The following is a 19,638-nucleotide window of genomic DNA, read 5'->3' on the forward strand; positions in this document are numbered from 1 at the left end:
TTGTGTGTCTAGAATACCAGCCTCGTAGGTAGATGCTTCGTATTTACCATGATGAAAATACAAACAAGCATCTTCAACTTAGACAAGCTAAGTAAGCATACACAAGGCTCTCTAGAGAGCGTAAAATGCTATGAAAGAGGACACCCTCAGCCACGTCCGCCTCATCTACACATATACACATCGACACGAACTACCAAGTACAACCAGGGGCGGAACCTCATATGAATGACCTCGAGAGAGGTTAGAAATGCCGTGAAGATACAACATTGCTTTCCTATTGGCCTGTTCCATGAATGCTGGCAAGAAGCCACATAGAGGCTAGAGATCTACAATGTCTCGAGGGAGGTAAAAAAATGCTGTGAAGCTTTGCTTCATAGGACAAACCGGGAATTTCCTCCCATCTCGTCTCCCAAGATATCAACTGACAAGGATCTACAAAACTACATCCGAGTACGTCATTACAACAACGTCGCTCTATTTAAACACGATATCCAAACTACATGTAACTATCACAATCACAATTCCAAGAACTGGAAGTAGCATCTTTTGCCATGGCATCTGAGTGTTGAATTGCCGTCTAACAAAAAAAAGAGATATGCAGCATTTCAGCCGCCCCTTCTAAATATACACGTTCTAGTCTCTATAAAAAAAAGACGAAAACAAAAACAAAAATCTATCATCGCCCGCACGCTGATTTCATGAGCGTAAAAACAGTTTATGCTGCGCGGACATTCCTCCATGTCTTTTTGTCTTCTGCTCCCAGAAAACAAATGTAGTTGTGTCGTTCCCCCCATTTTTGTCTAAAGCAGAAAAGAAAAAATCTTGGTATCTCCTCCACTCCAAAAAGCAAGGATAGTGTAGAGGATATATGAAAAGACAAAACACAAAATAAAAGCCGAATTAACCCTGGCCATCCGTTTCTTCCTCGTCTTCTTATTTTGTCTCGCTATGATGGCCCTCCCTCTCTTCTCGTTTCTTTGTTCGTGCCTCTACCCAAATTTTGTGTAACCGTGACGCCGCGCCAGAAAAAAAAAAACAAAGCGAAAAAGAGAAATATATGCCGCCGCCGTATCTTTCCCAAACAAAGGAGAGAGGATGATAAAAACACAAGTTTGGTCGGTATAGTGGAGATGGGTGTGTTGTCTGTTGTTTGTTTGGGTTTGTGATTTGGACATTGAGGGCGTAGTTTTGGAGGCGTTTCAGAGCCAAAAGGAGCTCATGCAATTTACATGAGCAGCATCTTCTGCTGCTGCAGCCTCTCCTTCTCTTCAGCAAACACGATGCGGCTCATCTCGAGAACCCGCTCAAAGCCCTCGCGGCCCTTGACGGCGTTCTCCTTGAAGCGCGTGCACAGCGTGTCCTCGATGCTGTTCTTGATGCGCTGCCAGCCGCCGCACAGGGCGGTGATGCGGGCGCTCTGGATGAACTGCGTCTGGTGGTCGCTCAGGGGCTTGTAGACGACCTCCTCCTGCACGCGGACCAGGTTGCTCCACGTCAGGTTCTGGCTGACCATTGTGACCGTCTTGCTCTGCGGGTCGACGTAGCTGGCCTCGTAGACGAAGCTCTCCTCCATGTTGCCGCCCAGCATCTTCTTGATCCAGTCGGGCGCGGCCTGCTTGCATGTGATGAGGCGCTCGGTGCGCAGGATGCCGGTCTCGGGGTCGACTCGTCGCGAGAGCGTGTCGACGGCGATGACGTGCTCAGACTTGTTGTTCCATGGCCCGTACTTGCGCCAGTTGGCCGTTGATACTTCGTCCCACGAGTAGTCGTAGGTGACTTGGTTTGAAAAGACCTTCATTGCTTCGTTCGTGTGTCGGTGTATATGGAGAAGCGAATGACCAAAGGGGGGAAGGGGGGAGAAAAGGAGGAAGAAAAAAAGGGTGTTTGTTGCTTTATATCGAGAAAAAGCTCCGATGCAGGTGGCGGGTCGCGGATGGCAAAGATAAAACCAATCAATGTCGTCAATGTTATCTAGGCTAGGGCAGTGATCAACCGCGTGCGTGCCTGACGCTGTGACTCGTCTCAGCGATGTCCGATCGAGTGGTCCAGTGGAGTAAATGAAAGAACGCTGCCGTCTATTAAAAGAAGAGAAAAAGGGATCTTCGTCGTATGTATACAGTATGACTCTTGTAAATGATCAAGAAACGAAACGATCCGGGGGCGGGAATTCGCAATTATATGGAGGCCGGGGGTAAGAAAAAAAAATCTAGTCAGCCGTGAGGGTTCGTGCGGGTTTTTTCCTCAGGAGCAGCTTCGCATGTGAACGGGCTTGGAAGAGGAGCTTCGGCATCGGAGCAAGCGACCTCGCCGGAAAAAGTCTTTTTTTTCTTCGCTGTGAGACTCCCTTCCACTGTCCACGGACTTAGTCATCTTGGCTATCGAAGAGACTATTCCGCAAGAGGGAACATGTAGCACGGATCAGGTTAGAGCCGCTGCAGCCGAGCGAGAAATCCTCGGGACGGTGGGAGACGGAAGTGGATCTGATTGGACTTCGGCGGTGCGGGAATCGGCAAGAAAAGGGCAAGAACAAAGTAAAAATACGGTATGCATGGGAGGGGCAACAAAGAAGGGCAGCTACGGTCCGGTGATGGCGGTCGGTCCTACACAAGTTGTGTTTCTCGGCTCGATAAGGCAGAGGATTTCTTGTGGCGAGCAACCGGCAGTACCGCAACAAGGCGGTGGCGACGCCGGGCGACGATCGTCATCGAGGGCCGCTTATTGGATTAGAATTATGGAACAATGCCAACTTTTTGGGATTCTTGGTGTTCGATTATTACGATTATCCATGGATTTTGCCTTGTTTAAGCCTTATGGGCATTTTCCCACGATCCCGGGGAAGGCCGCTTCGATCGATGCGGAGAAGCATGGCCTTGCCCTACTCAGCCGCATCCTCGGGTTCTTCGATTGCACCCCGCAGACATCAACCGCGATTGAGGACCTATCTACAGTATTGAAACTGGATAATCATGGCACCAAGTAATGTCGCAATCTCTTTGACTTAATCTTTGTTTCTTTTTTCTTTACATCTCAACTGTACCATCTCAACTGTACTATATCTGTAAGTAGGTAGGCAACTTAGTACCAGATAGGGACCTTATCCAAGGTCCTTCAACACGTAGCAGCAGCGACAATAGCAGCAACAGTGATCCCGCTGCTACTACTACGACCACTTCTACCGTGACTTATCTCTTGTCCCCCCTGGGCAGACTATCAAGAATGTCGTATTCCAGAATCCATCTTGACTCTAGTAGTCTTCTCCGCGGCTGATGACCTCCTTCACGGTGGGTCGGATAAGTATAGTCTGCAGACAGCGTGTTAGTCTCCTGCATGTCCAAACGCAAGAAAGGGGACAACTTACGTGCTCATACTGAGCGGTGTACGAGCCCTTCTTATCACACAAGGGCGGGTACGCCTCGACAATGTCGTTTTGCACCAGGCTATTGAGCTATAATCGAGCAGACAAACGTCAGCATCAAGGATTCAACGAGGGATAGGAGAATACCCCCCAGTAAGGGGCATCGCCACTTACACCCAATAGGTACTTCTCCTGGCCGAGGCGGTCGAGGTATCGTCGGCAGAAGGGCAGCGTTCCAAAGTTCTTGTTAATCACATTGAGGAGCGCCTTGGCCGAACTAAGGCGGAGGTCGACGTGCTGCACATCGCCAACCTTTGCATAGTGCGACACCTCGCCGTCATCACGCACGTGTCCGTTGCCCGTGCTGCCAAATGTCTCAATGGCAAACACGTCGCCCTCCTCCATCTTGGTCTGGTCGTTGCTCTTCACAATGGGCACGGCCTTTGTGCCGTGAATGCTGTACGGCAGGATGGTGTGTCCCGTCAGGTTGCGGATACTCTTGACGGGGTACGTCGTGCCGTCGATCTCGACCTCGTAGCTCTCCATGACCTCCTGGATGACACCACCAATCTCGCCGACGCGAGCATCAATGCCTGCTTCGCGCACACCGGCGTTGGTGGCGGCCCTGACTGCCGCGAGCAGGGGATCATACTTGGGCTCAAATGCCATGGTGAACGCAGAGTCGACAATCTTTCCGTTGACGTGAACGCCAAAGTCCACCTTCATGACGTCGTTCTGCTGCAGCACCATCTTGTTGCCCGCATTGGGAGTGTAGTGGGCGGCACAGTGGTTCAAGCTGAGACCGCAGGGAAAGCCCATACCGGCGATGTGGGCATCTCCCTCCTCCAGGCCCTGGTGGCCCGTGAGAGCACGCACACTGTCCTCAATGGTCTCGGCAATCTCGGTCAGGGTCTGGCCGGGCTTGATGACCTTTTGCGCATACTGTCGCACTTGGCGGTGCACCTCGGCGGCCTCTCGGTAGTCGGCCAAGAATTCGCTGTTGAGGTTATCGAGGTGGCGCTTCTCCTCGCTGGTGGTTCGGTAGGCGTTCTCGTTCAGGTACTCGACCTCCTCGCCCTTGGGAAACGTCTTGTTAGGGAACAGCTGGCTGACCATTACCCGGGGAGGCTCGGTCTGGCTGGTGGGAGCCTTCTTCTTCTTCTTGGGCTTTCTCTTCTTCTTCTTCTTGGCGGCTCCGGTGGTGGAGGGTTCTTCTGCCTCGTCTTCGGAGTCTTCTCCGTCGTGAGCGTCTTCGGCATGGCCGTTGGCCGAGTTCCCAGCTTGGCCAGCCGGCTGGGTTCCTTCGGCCACTGCATTTTCGCACACGGTCAGCATATACCGAGGTTGCTGTAGTAAGTAAGTAGATGCTCACCTTTCAGCTCCTTGAGAGCTTCAGTGGGGATTTGGGCTGCCATCTTGGCCAACTTGCGTTGTGTCGTGTGTGAGGTTTCCAAGCGATCAAATTTTGGCAGAGGGTTCTGCAGCGACTAAACCCCGCCAAGAGTGCTGACAAAATTGTGTACGCTAATCGGCAGTCACTCGCGCCGCCTTTTTGTGTAGTAGAGTGACCACCTTCTTATATCTCTAAATTTGACAAGGGGTGGATGACATCAATGCTTCAACTTGTCGCACCTCTAAAAGCTTAAACAGCCGTATAATCGCAAATTGGTATAGGTACTTTCATTGTCACGATGTTCAAAATGCATGTACATTCGCCTATTAATCGAGTCAAGAGCGTCATCCATCTCCACGTATATAAGCGGGAATAACTTATTTCGCCAAAACTACAAAGTCCACCCACGATTCGCCTGGCTAGGTATTAATCTGTACATGCGGAATTTCAGTGGAGAGACGTGGGGTTTGCTTTTGCTACCGCACTCAGCGGGGCGACGCCGGATCTCATTCAGCGGTCGATCAGGCAGCAAAACGAAGAGCTTTCAACTTCAAGCGGAAGCCGTGAAAAGCTTCCGACATTTCACAACTCCAGATAGATGAGTTTGGGGAGATAACATGGAGCCTCAAGTGCAGAAATTGCTGGACAAGGTCTGGAAGAGGTTCCAGGAAACACCTCAGGACAAACGCCTGTGTAAGCCAGCCACACATCTGTATACCAGCTTCTTCTTATAAGGCATCACGGCATCGATATAAAAGCTCTTTGAACCGTTCTTATAGAGCTTCAAAAGCCATAATCATCATTTACTAACGCTTCTTCAATACAGTAATCGGAATAGGCGGCATCCCAGGCTCAGGCACGTAAATCCCAGACTCGCATCAAAACCTCTCACTCTAACAGACTCACCAGGCAAAACAACACTAGCCCACACCATCACAGACAAAACCAACGCCCTCTCCCTCAAAAATGAACCCTCGTCTCCTCCACCAGCGGCCTTTGTCCCCATGGACGGCTTCCACCTCACCCGCGCCGCCCTCTCCGCCATGCCCGACCCAGCCACCGCCCACGCCCGTCGCGGCGCCCCATTCACTTTCGACGCTCCCAAGTATCTCACTCTCGTGCAGGCTTTAAGAGAACCCATTTCGCCTACTGTAACGATATTTGCGCCGTCGTTTGATCACGCCGTGAAGGATCCCAAGGAGGACGACATTGCAGTCCTACCGGCCCATCGAATTGTTGTCTTAGAAGGGCTATACCTGACGTTAGACAAGGACGTGTGGCGAGATGCCGCGGCGTTATTTGATGAGCTGTGGTTCGTCGAGGTGGACTTTGAGGTGGCGAGGAAGAGGCTGAGGGAGAGGCATGTACGAGCGGGCATTGTGAAGACTGTGGAAGAAGGCGATAGGAGGGCGATGGAGAACGATTTGGTAAATGGGAGGGAGATTATAGACTGCAGGTTGCAGGTTCACGAGTTGGTTCAGAGTCGGGAAGATGGAAGCTGGGTGCATGAATAGAATATGGCAATTTATATACATAGATCAAAAACCAGACTTTTTTCCTTTTTAGAAGCAAAGTAGCAACCAGGCTGAAATAACATGTACGCCGAGCAAATATGTGACAGCTCGCTTCAAAAAGAAGAAGGGAAAAAAAGAAGACTAAATAGTCACAAAGAGAAAGGGGAACAATGATGTCCATGCAATCAGCAGAGAAAAGAAAATCCCAACAAGAAGTGTTTCCAAGTAATGAAAAAGGTGTAAACAGGCAAATATCCAAAACGCTCTCCAACCAACTGCCAACACTTAGTTGTGCCCAACCGCCGCGGGTTCATGAGAGTGCTCAGCACTTTCGCGAGCCGCTTGGCTAAGCCTCTTCATCTCAGGGACCATGGTGACACCCGTGCCCTTTCTCTCCCGCGTAGCTTCCGCCCATCTCTTTTCGTCTTTGGGAGCTGGCACATGCGCCTGGCTATCCAAGCCCAGCACCTCCATCAGCTCGGGCATCTCCGCATGGTCCCTCGTAGACTTCATCCTGTGGCACCACGTAATCCTCTTCTCCTCGGCCCGCTCCTCCTCTTCTCTCGCCTTGCCGTTTCCGTTTTCCGGCCCTCCCAACGTTCCAAACTGGGGATGCTGCTCCACCTGCGGCGTCGTAACTGGCGTCGATACCTGGAACGGCTCGTAGAGAAACTCGCCGCCCACCTGCCGATGGTCACCAGATTTCAGCGCCAGGCCCTTGGGCACATATTTCAGCCCCTGGACGATGCTGTCAAAGATCCCCCTAGACGTGCTCTTCTTTGCATACGCCGGTTTGTCTCCCATGTTGAGCGTCTTGACCATGCCCAATGCGTCGAATAGCGACCGAGTCGGATCCGTGTATATTGGGAACTGGCAGCCCGTCTCTTTGGCATACATGTCGATCAGGGCGGGGTCGCCGCATCCGACGACGGTGATGAAGGTGCTGATGGGGAGTCGCAGAAGAGAATCGGGGGTGATGTGTTCGGACAGGGTGCGGAGGTATTCCTGGCAGTTCTAGAGCTGGGTGTTAGCCGTGCTGTCACAAAGGAGAGTAGCAGTAAGTAAGAAAAGAAAGACATACGCCGCAGAAAAAGTGCCGGATGAAGATGACGAGCACTCGTCTAGCCTTGTTGTTGCCCATGTAGAGGCTCTTGAACGTCATGGACTTGCCATGGCGGTCCAGCACGATGTAGTCTTCAATCATCTTCTGGACGTTGGCAGACGGCAGCTCGTTGTTGGTCGACAGCTCGCCGTCAAAGTCCTGCGGCTGGGTCTTGTCGATGTCGATGGACGCCGGCTTTGACCGTCTGTGAGACGACGCCTTTTCCGACAGTGCGTGGCGGTCCTCGTGTGCTAGGGAAGCATCGTCGCTTTGCCTGGGCGGATTTTGATGCTCAATGTCCTTGAGGATGCCCGTAAACGAGTGTGGCGGGGGGCCAGTTGGGTCAGCCATTTTCGACAGAACAAAAGATGCTATTATGGTGATGATGTAGAAGAAGAAGAAGAAGAAGAGCTGATGGTGGCGGGATGGTGGTAGCTATAGCTAGAGAGCAATAAATACTACAGAGAGGAGAACAAAGAAAAGACGACAAAGGTGCCGGGTGCAGCTAGCTATGATGATATATCCATCACGTCCCGAATGCAATCGGAACTTCAACAAAGCCAGGGGCGCTTGGAGCTCCATCTGACGCTAACGCAACCTTGGAACTGTCGTCCCGGCCTGGGAACCAAGTTACTCCGTCCGTCGTCGTCCTCTTCTTGCGCTGCGCCACGGCGGACCAATGCTTGTGCTTGTGCTTTTTCAGGGACCCCATGCGGTGACGGTGACGGTGGCATGAGCGCTGGTTGCTGGTGCTGATGACACGAATCGCCTGCTGCCAAGTGCCATCTGCTGGATGGTATCATGTTTTCTTAGAGTTCAATGTTGGCATTGGATTGGGTGCGGTACAAGCACAAAGCCTCAAGGGGGGGACTCCAGTGGGCGCCAATAGGCTCCGGGGCCCCTCAGGTCCTGGGACCAGCGCCTGCGGAAGCGTCCAATGGCAGCGCTTGGTTCGGTGAATCTGCGCCCGGATGCGTGGATGACAAAGTCGAGCCTGCGTACCTGTACCTGAACTTGTACCGTTGCTGTACCTGGATTGCACGAGTACCTCTAACGTTACAGTATTAGTAGCGCCTCTGTGGCTGGGAAAGGACCCATGCAACTCTCTTGAATCTCACATGCATCCATTCTTCAATATCACAAAGGCTACTGTACCCTACCTTACCCTACTCTAATCCAAACCCCAGATCATATCACAAGCGACGTCCTAAGCCCCCGACTCTCCCTCTCCACCGCGGCTGTGCCCGTTTCGTCGTTTCAAATTCCGTCAATCACTTTGAATCTGCAAGTAAAACGCAGTGACAGCGCAAGCTTATATCCGCTGCGTGGTTTGCCGCAAAGGTGGACCCATCCATCGCAAGTTTCACTTTTCCGGCTCTCATCTCTGCATCGACATCGCCATCTTCACCGTCCAGCCCATTATGTCCGACACAGAAGAAAACGACCTTTTCAACATCCAAATCTCCGACTCAGAAGATGACAAGGCGGAGAAAAAGTCCAAGCGTACCGGCCAGTCAGAGGATGACTTCAAGGCAATAAAAAACACATATCATGCCAAGGTAGAGAATGGCAATGTAAGGCACACTCCTTGGATAAAGCAGTACCTAGGTTAACCGCTGCCATTATCCAGATTTACCAGACACTCACTCTCCCATTGGGGCCGGATGCCAACAAGCAGCATGTCCAGGAAGTCATCCATGCGGCAGAAGAGCTCTACTTCTTCCGCCGCTATCAACAAGTCGTCGATCTCGTATCAAAGGTCCTCGATCTGGAAGGCGACAAGGGTGGCTTGGATGAGGAGTCAAGAGAGCTGCTCTCCATGTATCAGTCAAGATGTAGGCAAAAAATGAAACAAAACGATTAAACCAGCCCCTTTCTCAACACAGCCACTCAGCAACACCCCCTTCACGCTGGTGAACTTTGGCCACACATGCAGTTAATCTCGTATAGTCCTACACAGCCCGTTTGTCGGCCCTATTCATTACATTCAATGGACCTCTATCAACCATCCTAGAGATGTGCCTAAGCCTTGGTCCAATATAGATAGGCAATCCATTTTGATCCTTTCAACATTCATCACACACACCCAAAAATTCTCACTATTAGCCACTGATTACCAACCCCTCAATAATACCTCGAAAAGCTTTTCCCAATCCATCACGTCTCTGCAGACACCGGCCCTCAGAAACTAGCAAAGGCACCCTTGTTTGCGATAGGCATGTCGCCCATCGCCCATCTGGAAGAGCTCAAGCCTTTTGGGGCAGTCTTCTTGCTGATGAAGACAGGTGCTGTAGGCTTGAAAGGAGTTGTTGCTTCTTTCTTCGCAACCACAGCCGCAGTCGTTGTGGTTGGAGCTGACCAGGCTGTGGATGCAGGATCAGTAATCACATTCACCTCTACTACTCTCTGGCATGATATACCGCCTGGGGTGGCCCATCGAGACGTGGCAAGTCCACCTGGGGCCTTCAAGTCAGAATTCGAGGCTCCACTTGATGCTTTCGAGGCAGAGTTCAACGGTTCGGTTGGCGTCGCTGGGGCAGGGCTTGAGACATCAGTTGTTACCTTCGCCGTAGAATCCGGGAGTTCTGCTCTCGAGGAAGAGTGCGAGGGTACGCTTGGTTCCTTCGCGCCAGAATTAGAAGGGCGAACTGGCGTCTGTGGACCAGAACCAGAGGTTACCTAAGCTCTATGTTTGGCCATACCCAGATCTATCTTCTTCTTCGGCTCATCTGCAAGAGGCAAACCCGTTTTAGAGTCATCTGGACCAGAGACATCTGGAATAGAGACATCTGGAATAGGTGAGCTCTCTTTGGACTCAACCGGCTTAGGTGATTTCCTCTGGATCTCTTGAAGGCCCGAGGCCATGATCTTATCTTGGCGCGATACAGCATGCGTCTCCAGCTCCTTGATATCCGCGGTGGTGTATTTGATGCGCTTGCTTGGCTTTTCGACAATTTCTTGGAGGTCTTGCAACGTTGCGCTTGAGATAGAGACATCTTTGCTTCCAACGCTGATACCATGTCTGTACTGTACCTTTCTTTTGATGCGGACGAGCAGTCGAAGAAGATCAACGAGTTCGTCTTTCATGTCGTCGGATCCAGTCTCAGATTCCATGAACCCTTGTGCCATCCAATTAGCGATCGCTGTCGATTCGATTTCCTCAACGCCCTTTTCAGGAACATTGACTCCAGTTGCAGTGATTTCTGATAATATTTGGGTAACAATGCGCTGCATGTGGTCTGCGGCGGCATCTATGGTCAGTGATAGTTGCGGTTGAGGTTCGTCCTCCAAGTTAAGAAGGCTTCTTTCGGAATCTTGTTGCAATGGTGCTTCGGTTGATTGTGGCGTTTGTAGAGCGGCTCTTTTATCCCCATCAGAGATCTCTGGAACATCCTCTGGTGCTTTCGAGGCTGTTTTCGAGGGAGTTGGAAGAGGATTAGCTGCTTCTTCCTTTGAAGCAGCGACAATTGGGGCGGGTTTGGGAGACGCAGGTCTCGGCTCACAAAACTGCCGAGCAGATTGTTGGAGGGTTTTCAGTAAATACTGAAAACTTTCTGCAGCAGATGTAGTTCGGAGCTTCACCTTGTGCAGGCGCTCATTCCTTGCGCCATAAATGATACAATAAGGTCCTTGAATGACCGGAACACCGAGGCTGAGGACGTTGTATACTGATTGGGGTTGGCCAGATGGCATAAGCATGAACAGTCCCTCGTTTCGCTGCATAATGACCTTTGCTACGAATTTCGCAGAGACAGATGAGTCATCACTCTCGTCAATAAGCATGCATTCGCCTTGAGACAGGATGTGCTCCACGGTGTGTTGCGGAGTAGATGATGTCGGCCTGGGCTCGCCGAGATTTCTTCCCGTAGAGATGGCATTCTGGCCCTGGTTGCTAGAACCTGAGCTGACTCGGAGTCCATTTCGCGGCGCAGTTTGATGAGAGACATGAGTTGATGCCTGCGCGAGAGCATTGCTCACACCTTTCGAAGATCTGGTAGACGAGGGAGCCTTGGGAATGGCAAAAGGCCGTGTTTGGGGTGCTCTCACTGCGAGCCTTGGTGGTGCACTAGCAGAAGATGTGAGCACAGATGAAACATGGAATCTCTATGCAAGGTATTTTGACTTACGACTCAACTGCATGGCGTGCCATGTACTGATTTGTGATCTTGGCCCAAGGGCGGCTACTGCCAAGCTCCAGCCCTTCCATTTGTTGGCTTTCTTCATCGATGATTTTTTCTATGCATATGTTAGTTAGGAGATCAGATTAAAATCGGGCTTCGTTCACTTACTCCCCCATTTGCTCTCAAGCTGATCTTTTCGAGCCTGCGGGATATGGCTCGTTCCAGAACGCATGGGCTGATAGCTTGGTCGCTTCGACTGGTTGCTCAATGGAAGCTCATCTTGCCTGCTTCTTCCGAGCTCGGCCTAGAGTTGGGAAAGGTTAGATACATCAGTTCTTCTTCATTCATCGAGCATTCACGTTCATCGACTGAAGAACAGCGATGAGATAGTCAGGAAGGCGTCGAAGGCTGATCAGGTTCATCTTACCATAAGAGCTTGCTTGATCTCCTCGGGATCTGGACCATGCATCGTGTCGATGGATGATGCCATTTTGGAAATGATGCTCCAGGCAGCTGATGGGGATGAACTTTCGAGAAGAGTTGAGGAATAGCGTTATGGGTGATGTATCAAGAAGATGTGTGGGAAGCTGCGAAGGAAGAGTGTAAAAATTCATGAAGAGGGATGGAAAGAGAAGAGGAGGGGGGGCTCAGAATTTCTGTTTAATTTTATCATCGGGCGAGAGATCGGATGAAATTCAGTACCTCAGGCACACAGGGGGCAGCCTGCCCCCTATCCAGCGCTGAGCAGGTGCCAAAGCTCCCGAGAAGAGCTGCAGCAGCGCTTCTTATCGGCTGCAGATACTCATTGCTTTGCAAACCGATAAGGCACCTGCAAAATTCGCATCGAAAGAGATGAACATTGATGTTCCCCAGACTTGGATGGAGGATCTTGCATGGAGAGGAGATTTCTGCTCGCACAGCTGCCTTGTGTTGGCTGAAGAAATTTTGCTCTGTGATGATCAAGACCTGAGCGAATACACCAAAGGAGGAAAAAAAGCATCGTACCAAGTCATACGAATCATAGAAATTTGAAATTATTTGCTGCTTGATATAGTTGCTTGCGTTATTCCAGCGACTTGTGCCAAGCTTCCATGCGTCTATCCGATCTCAAATATTCATGTCTCCAAGGGGAGAAGGCAGTAAGCAGACTATTAACTGCCTCCATATTTCTATTATAATAAATGGCAAGTTTAGAGTGCAAGTATCGTCGAAGTTATGCGTCAATTGGAATACAACCAATAGCTTCTGCAACTGGAGGGAGACGCGACATTACCACCTCTCTTTTTATAGGACGGCTGGGGTAATTCTGTTTTTGGCGAACGTAGAGGAATATCCCGTAAACTGGATTTTAAATTGCATATAATAACAGTATGTCGAGTGAATGCCTTTACTTGCCAGTTGTAGGAGAATGGTATGCTGATGAAATCGAGGTCGCTAGATTTGTTCAACTCATCAACCACGCATCTACCTATATTGGGTCAGTTATGCCGCAAACCAACGCTACACAAATATTTGACGAAGGCGTTCGAGTATAGCATATGTCACTACGAGTACCATAAAGATCAGAGTTCTTGCATCCTACCTAAGTTCCAATATACACATCTTCTCATATTGCTTCACCTTGACCACTCAGGTTTGCTCGTTATCCGCCGGCTACAGGGATTCATCCGTCGGAAACTAGCCTAGCAGTCAACATAATACGGCTCGGCGTTTTCATGACACTTCCCCAGCTTCTCTAAACTAGATAGTGTCACCGACTAGCACGAATCCACTCGGCAAAGCTATACGGCAAGAGTCGGTCGGCTTTAGACCGAGTGGAGGGTTTTGCACAAAATGAGGACTGGCTGTTGAAGCTATTGCGTACTTGTAGCCAATGTCTACATGACCTAGGTCCTCATGCTATGCAGATACTAAATAATCATCCCCCATCTTTCGCTTAAAATGAAATGTCCAAGACAAATTCCGTGTTAAATCGATGCTTGGTTTGACCAATCATGCGTAGAGTATTGTAATCGCATATCTCGGATGCAGCTTGATCGCATCACCAGCGACACGCTATTCCCTCTTATTTCTCGACCATTCGGCAATCAATTCGGGTCTTGCTAATCCTGTTCCAAGGCGTTATATGCGATGTCGGCATGAATATGCCACCTAGAAGTTTGTCTACATAATCTACTGCAGCCCCTGATTCATGTCCATTCCATTTACTTATCGTATCATTTCATTCCATCTACGGAGGACAGACGTGATACTTGTGGTCTACCCCACCCTAAGCACCTTTGCCTCTAGTATAAATGTTGACTGCGGGGAGGGTAAAACATTGAACATTGGAACATTGAACACACGTCTTCATTTACTTGCACACCGACTCGGCATTGAGACGCTCATCTTTCTTTGGACAAAATTCCTTGATAACTCTCATCTGATTCGCAGAACAAGACGCCATGACAGGAAAGGTCTCAACACAGGAAGTTGCCCAGCACAATAAGCGAGACGATACGTGGATCGTCGTTGATGGCGAGGTGTACGACATGACGGAATTCGCCCCGGAGCATCCCGGCGGGCCAGAGAGTAAGTTCGATCTCACAGAGTAATTGTCCGTCATGTTATGTACTCATGTGCTGTCAGTTATACACAAATTTGCTGGAATGGACGCTACAGAGGAGTATAGCAGAGTGCACTCGCCTTCATTAATCAAGGAGACTCTGGGAGCAAAAGGCCATGTTGGATCGTTGGACACATCGACGATAACAGAAGACTGGAAAGCCGCCAATCAGGCTACAAAGCAGCCTGCTTCGACTGCACCGTCCGAGAAGCCAGCTCTTGACGAGATTTTCAACATGGATGATTTCGAAAAGGCGGCACATGCGACGCTGTCGGACAAGTCGTGGGCCTACATCAAAGGAGCCTCTAATGACAACATCACAAGAGACGCCAACAGCTCCCTGCTTCGACAGATCTGGCTGCGCCCCAAAGTTTTGCGCAATGTAGTCAGCGTGACGACACGGACAAATCTCTTCGGATGCGACCTTGAAATGCCCGTCTTCATCTCGCCTACTGGAGCTGCGCGAGCCGGTGGTGCTGAGGGTGAGCTGACTTTGGCTCGAGGCGCTGGTAAGACCGGCATTGTGCATTGCTTTGCGACACCATCATCATATACCCACCTGGAAATCCTGCAGGAGACAAAACACCAGGCATTCTTCCAGCTGTACGTCAACAAAGATCGATCAAAATCTGAGACCGATATCCGCACAATCGAGGCTACCGGCAAAGTAAAGGCCATTCTCGTGACTGTAGACGTCCCCGTCATTCCTAAGCGGGAAGATGACGAGCGTGTAAAGTCAAAGGAGCAGTTGCAAGTAGCTGGAATTGGTTTAACTCCCGAAATTTTGGCTGGCGACAATAAAGGCGCCGGCATGGCACGTCAAGTCTCGTCGTTTATCGATCCGACGTTTAGCTGGGACGATTTGAAATGGCTGCGAAGCATCACTGAGTTGCCAATTGTCGTCAAGGGCATCCAAACCGCAGCGGACGCCATCATGGCCGCGAAAATGGGGGTTCAAGGCATCGTGATAAGTAACCATGGCGGTCGTGCTGTTGACACTGCGCCCCCGACCATTCTTGTCTTGCTGGAGTTGCAGAAGAATTGTCCAGAGATATTCAGCCAGCTTGAAGTTTTGATTGACGGCGGGTTTCGACGAGGCTCGGATATTGTCAAGGCTATTTGTCTAGGCGCATCTGCTGTTGGGTTGGGCAGACCATTCCTCTACTCTTTGGGCTACGGCCAAGAAGGAGTAGAGCGTGTGGCATGGAGTAAGTTGTACCAATTCTCTCCCTCGGCATGAGTTTACTACGATACTGATGACTTTTGTAGTTCTCAAAGACGAAATTGAATCCGCTATGCGCCTATGTGGTATGACGGATTTGATGAGAGATGCGCATCCAGACTTTGTGAATACTAGCACCCTGGACTTGATGGTGCCTGGTCTCAAGCATCCCTATGCACGCAAGGTGAACAAGTCAAATGGATGGCTAAGCTCATTGAGGTCTAAGTTGTAACTTTAAGAGTGATGATATCATGATTCTTAAAGCGTAATGAATCACACGGAGGTTGACAGGGATAGACTCTGAATACGTTCAGGTAACGGTCTTCAATAGAGAAGCTCTTCTACCTAGTAGTTCTTCCTTTTCACGGCACTCTCGAGGTCTACTTTAATTGACAGCTACAGCTCATGTTACATGACTTTTCACTTTCTACAGAAACCTTTTGTGTATTGATTCTGCAAAAACATGAATACTATACATGATAACCAACATACATCATCGCTGTTAAAGAGACATCGCTTTGAAATATGCCATTATAAAAGTGACATATTGCTAGATATTGCATACTAATACTAAAAATAGCCCTACGTGGTAACTTTCAGTTTCCAACCTGGATAACAACCTTTCCAAAGTGCTTGCTCTCCCACTGGTACTGGTAAGCCTTCTTGATGTCCTCAAAAGAAAAGAGGTTAGAGTCGACCACGGGGCGAATCTTTGCAGTATCAATCGCCCGGTTCATCTCCTCAAACTGCTGACGAGAGCCGACGAAAATCCCACGGACAATGCAGAGGTGGTTGAGAGCATCCATCAGAGGGGGTTGCTTGTCCGACGAAGTAAGGAAACCAATGATGGTAATAACACCCTCCAGCTTAATGGCCTTGAGCGACTGAGCGATGCTTGCGGCACCGCCAATTTCGAGAATATGGTCAAATCCCAAGCCTCCAGGAGTCAAAGCTCGGGCAGCCTCGCCCCAGTTGGCGGTCTCCTTGTAGTTGATAACGTGGGAAGCTCCCAGCTTCTTCAAGGCGTCGGCCTTGTCACTTGTGGAGGTCGTAGAGACGACAGTTGCACCGGCAGCAACGGCAAACTGAATAGCTGCAAGACTGACGCCACCAGTGCCCTGTGTCAAGACCCAATCGCCGGCCTTGATTGCCTTTGACTGCAGTCCGTACAAGGCGTTCCATGCGGTGAGGGGAGCGCATGTCAGAGTGCTAGCTTCAACGGCGTTGAGAGAGGATGGGGCCTTGACAAGACAGTGCTCGCCAAAGACGCCGTAGTCGCGCAGTGTGCCGTCAACCGCACCGCCGAGGCCACTTCCAACAGCCTCAGGAGTAATGGGGCTCGTCTGGTGGTGTTCGTTGAAGAGTGTGCACACTCGGTCACCCTTTGACACCCTGGTAACCTTGGGTCCAACGGCAAGAACGATGCCGGCACTGTCGGAGCCAGGAACAACAGGTGTCTTCATGGGAAACGGGTAGAGTCCCTTGTAAAGGAGTTAGCTTTGTAGATGGTGCCAAAGGCTTGTTTGTCTACTTACTCTTGGGATGGCCAGATCTCTGTAGTTGAGAGAGACAGCTTCAATCTGAATCAACACATCACGCTCGCCGAGCTTCGGAAGAGGAACGTTCTCTTTCAGAACAAGACCATCGAAGTCGTTGTGGGTGTCGCGGACGGACCATGCTCGTGAAGTGGTGGGGAGAGACATTGTGATGAATGGTAGAGTATAGAGAGATGTAAAAACAAGAAGGGGATTTTGTTTGCTTGAGTTATCTTTAGTTATCTTGAATTGTTGCTGATGTGGTGGAATGACATGCATTAGCGGTCGTCGAGTGTATTTATATTCGCGGAAGAGACAAGATGTTTGGAATCATAAATCTGAGTGGATAATCACACCATCGTCGAAACCTCGAAGCGCTACCTCAAGAACAACTTGGGGATGACAAAGCGGCTTTCTTCATTATTAATGAAGATTAAGTAGCTGCCTCTTCTACATTTAGACTGAATTGTCCAACCTCAAGTTCGCCATGCCTAACAGTCCAGACAGTGTTAGTTACCGGCAGTTGAAGCAAGCAAGGGGGAGCTTTTTTGTCTCAGACTTGTCTAAAAGAGGCTGCTTACCCAGTCCGAATTGTAAAAAATTCAAACTTAATTCCTTGTTGGTTTCAAGAAACTGAAGAAATCGATCATCTTTAACGACTCTTTGAAATATTGAATCTGGAGGTTAGAGCTTCATTGGCTCGCCCCATGCCGAAGCGTCGGCCGACCCCTGTCAGCACGAAACGCCAAATGCGGAGCGGAAGCTAGACGGGGTCGGCCGACCCCTGCTCTTCAAGCGGCGTACACAGTCTGTCGTTGATTACACGGACACTGTCATGGTGATAGTGTATTGGGACGAAGCCTGCTCGGTTGCTTCTAATGGCTAAGTCATGGGAATATATTTATAACCAATTCGCCCAAGTCAGACCGTTAACGGGCTCGCTGTTAGCCCGTTTACGCCTGTTGAGTTGTTTAGTTATGTATCCAAAAAGGACCAGTTCAATTCGTCGATGAAGATGTTGATGTTAATTTGAAGATACTTTTTGCTTTGATGTCTGCCGGACGAATCCAAGTAACATGGTGTAAACTTCAACTTTGGCTAACCTTGTTTTGCATTCTATCGAAAGTTTGCTCTCTTTAGGGCTGCCGGATTTGTGCATATGAGGACTCTATTTCTATCTCTTTAATAAACCACATCGCCGTATAACATAGTCGTAAACTGCTGCGTTGTTCATTGCCTAACCAAAACGAGGAAGTTGCTTCGCTCCCTCTGCTGGGGGAACAAAGCTCAACCTCTGCTCACAGAAAAACTCAACACCCACCGTCTTCAGGTCGGCTGCTCCGTTGTCCAGCCCGCCGCTCTTAATGATAACCTCCCCGGGCATGACATCCAGCTTGTTGAACAGTGGCGACCCGCAATTGCCACAGAAAAAGTGTCTGTTCTTCTTTCCAGAGTCACCGATAGTGTCGTAAAACTTGGGCTCGCCTAAAACCAATTAGAGCCCGCGCTGTGATTCTCAATAAGTAAAAGAGCTCACCTTTGGTAACCTTGAAGGACGCTTCGGGGACTACAGCATTCGCGGTGTATGTTGAGCCAGTCGACTATGAAATATTAATGATGATATTCGAATGGAGTTGTGTCTTGGTTGTCTACCTTCTGACAGTCTGAGCAGTGGCAGAGAGCTGTGAGCGTCGCTGGGCCTGTTGAACCACTCGCATTAGAGATTATAGTAAAAGAGATGTCATGTTATTGTGTGAAGAAAACTAACTGCCACTGGTATAAGCCACCTCTCCACACAAGCAACTTCCTGTAAGAGACATCTTGTTTTGGATAGTTTGAATAGATGATTGACAGCTATGATTCAAGCTCTAATACAGGTCGACGAGTGATATATATACTCATACGTCCATTTCCCAGAGCTCGGGTACTTGGGCATCTGGAACTGGTAGTTGTATAGATCAGGTATGTGAATGTAGTTACACGGCGTAATATGGATTCGGACACGGGGAAACTCGGAGCCTTGTGCGAGCCATCGTGGGACTATGCGCATTGGTCCGCATTGGTCCGCGATAGTCCGCCCGAGGATTCACACGTAATAAGCAGTGCAGATACGGAAGGATTCGCATCATATTTTCCCACAAGTGTCTTCGAACATTGCGATAGTAAGGCGTAGGTGGGTTCCGCCCTTGAGTCGTATAGCCGTGATGGAGTTGAGTTGTGGTGGCGAAGTTGTGCTTGGCACTATGTTTGAATCCCAATTAGATCCATGTTGTGGTATATTGTATTGCATGAGTCAATAAATATACGCGTACCATTCGGACAAGTAATATTTGCAGCTCCGAGGGTACCCTGGAATTGAAAGATAACGCGTATCGTACGCACTTCCGCAAAGTAGCTAGTTGTCATGAAGCTTTGATTTCATATTGATAGACATATACGTTTGGCGCGGATCATACGTGATTACTGTGGCAAATTGAGTCATTTCACATGTATCTCAGAGTAGTGAGGTTACAAAACATGTAAAGGAGGTTATTGAATTGACAAGACTAGGTGGCCGCTGAGTCGAGGCTGGGTCCATGTAGTCCTTTCACTTATTCAGTTCCATAACGAAGAGAATGCACATATTCTACTTGGTTCTAGAAGCAATTGAATGATGGCCTGTCACATGTTTCAATCTTCATAATTGGTGACATTAACGTTGAAACAGAGCTGTAGTTTGGTACATGTATACTACTAAGATGTCAAGTCGCTTGAAGCAATTCAGAACCTCCATATTTCGGATCATCGGCCG

The 19,638-nt window shown here is 49.6% G+C and overlaps 9 protein-coding genes across 9 annotated transcripts; 3 read left to right on the forward strand and 6 right to left on the reverse strand.

The window, feature by feature from the left end:
* Positions 1 to 1,225: 1,225 nt before the first annotated feature.
* On the reverse strand, positions 1,226 to 1,798 carry Triagg1_735 (uncharacterized protein; the record flags this gene model as incomplete). The annotated part of the gene is made up of 1 exon (XM_062894475.1): positions 1,226 to 1,798. One exon carries the CDS (start codon positions 1,796 to 1,798, stop codon positions 1,226 to 1,228), a length of 573 nt encoding a protein of 190 aa, XP_062759959.1.
* Positions 1,799 to 3,244: 1,446 nt separating this feature from the next.
* On the reverse strand, positions 3,245 to 4,770 carry Triagg1_736 (uncharacterized protein; the record flags this gene model as incomplete). Its single annotated transcript, XM_062894486.1, has 4 exons — positions 3,245 to 3,301; positions 3,359 to 3,445; positions 3,530 to 4,665; positions 4,728 to 4,770. 4 exons carry the CDS (start codon positions 4,768 to 4,770, stop codon positions 3,245 to 3,247), a joined length of 1,323 nt encoding a protein of 440 aa, XP_062759960.1.
* A 595-nt stretch (positions 4,771 to 5,365) lies between these two features.
* On the forward strand, positions 5,366 to 6,262 carry Triagg1_737 (uncharacterized protein; the record flags this gene model as incomplete). The annotated part of the gene is made up of 2 exons (XM_062894497.1): positions 5,366 to 5,441; positions 5,658 to 6,262. The coding sequence occupies 2 exons, from the start codon at positions 5,366 to 5,368 to the stop codon at positions 6,260 to 6,262; spliced, it is 681 nt and encodes a 226-aa protein (XP_062759961.1).
* A 285-nt stretch (positions 6,263 to 6,547) lies between these two features.
* Triagg1_738 (uncharacterized protein) lies at positions 6,548 to 8,076 on the reverse strand (the record flags this gene model as incomplete). The annotated part of the gene is made up of 3 exons (XM_062894508.1): positions 6,548 to 7,276; positions 7,344 to 7,799; positions 7,999 to 8,076. 3 exons carry the CDS (start codon positions 8,074 to 8,076, stop codon positions 6,548 to 6,550), a joined length of 1,263 nt encoding a protein of 420 aa, XP_062759962.1.
* Positions 8,077 to 8,785: 709 nt separating this feature from the next.
* Triagg1_739 (uncharacterized protein) lies at positions 8,786 to 9,228 on the forward strand (the record flags this gene model as incomplete). Its single annotated transcript, XM_062894519.1, has 2 exons — positions 8,786 to 8,938; positions 8,995 to 9,228. 2 exons carry the CDS (start codon positions 8,786 to 8,788, stop codon positions 9,226 to 9,228), a joined length of 387 nt encoding a protein of 128 aa, XP_062759963.1.
* A 317-nt stretch (positions 9,229 to 9,545) lies between these two features.
* On the reverse strand, positions 9,546 to 11,975 carry Triagg1_740 (uncharacterized protein; the record flags this gene model as incomplete). The annotated part of the gene is made up of 6 exons (XM_062894530.1): positions 9,546 to 9,727; positions 9,785 to 10,012; positions 10,067 to 11,430; positions 11,492 to 11,600; positions 11,654 to 11,789; positions 11,913 to 11,975. The coding sequence occupies 6 exons, from the start codon at positions 11,973 to 11,975 to the stop codon at positions 9,546 to 9,548; spliced, it is 2,082 nt and encodes a 693-aa protein (XP_062759964.1).
* Positions 11,976 to 13,929: 1,954 nt separating this feature from the next.
* Triagg1_741 (uncharacterized protein) lies at positions 13,930 to 15,544 on the forward strand (the record flags this gene model as incomplete). The annotated part of the gene is made up of 3 exons (XM_062894541.1): positions 13,930 to 14,056; positions 14,114 to 15,298; positions 15,360 to 15,544. 3 exons carry the CDS (start codon positions 13,930 to 13,932, stop codon positions 15,542 to 15,544), a joined length of 1,497 nt encoding a protein of 498 aa, XP_062759965.1.
* A 364-nt stretch (positions 15,545 to 15,908) lies between these two features.
* Triagg1_742 (uncharacterized protein) lies at positions 15,909 to 17,015 on the reverse strand (the record flags this gene model as incomplete). The annotated part of the gene is made up of 2 exons (XM_062894552.1): positions 15,909 to 16,793; positions 16,848 to 17,015. 2 exons carry the CDS (start codon positions 17,013 to 17,015, stop codon positions 15,909 to 15,911), a joined length of 1,053 nt encoding a protein of 350 aa, XP_062759966.1.
* A 1,069-nt stretch (positions 17,016 to 18,084) lies between these two features.
* Positions 18,085 to 18,897, reverse strand: Triagg1_743 (uncharacterized protein; the record flags this gene model as incomplete). Its single annotated transcript, XM_062894563.1, has 4 exons — positions 18,085 to 18,332; positions 18,385 to 18,448; positions 18,752 to 18,783; positions 18,828 to 18,897. 4 exons carry the CDS (start codon positions 18,895 to 18,897, stop codon positions 18,085 to 18,087), a joined length of 414 nt encoding a protein of 137 aa, XP_062759967.1.
* Positions 18,898 to 19,638: the final 741 nt, after the last annotated feature.

This window comes from Trichoderma aggressivum (genome assembly GCF_033847375.1).
Source record: "Trichoderma aggressivum f. europaeum strain CBS 100526 chromosome Unknown scaffold_002, whole genome shotgun sequence".
NCBI classification, from domain to species: domain Eukaryota; kingdom Fungi; phylum Ascomycota; class Sordariomycetes; order Hypocreales; family Hypocreaceae; genus Trichoderma; species Trichoderma aggressivum.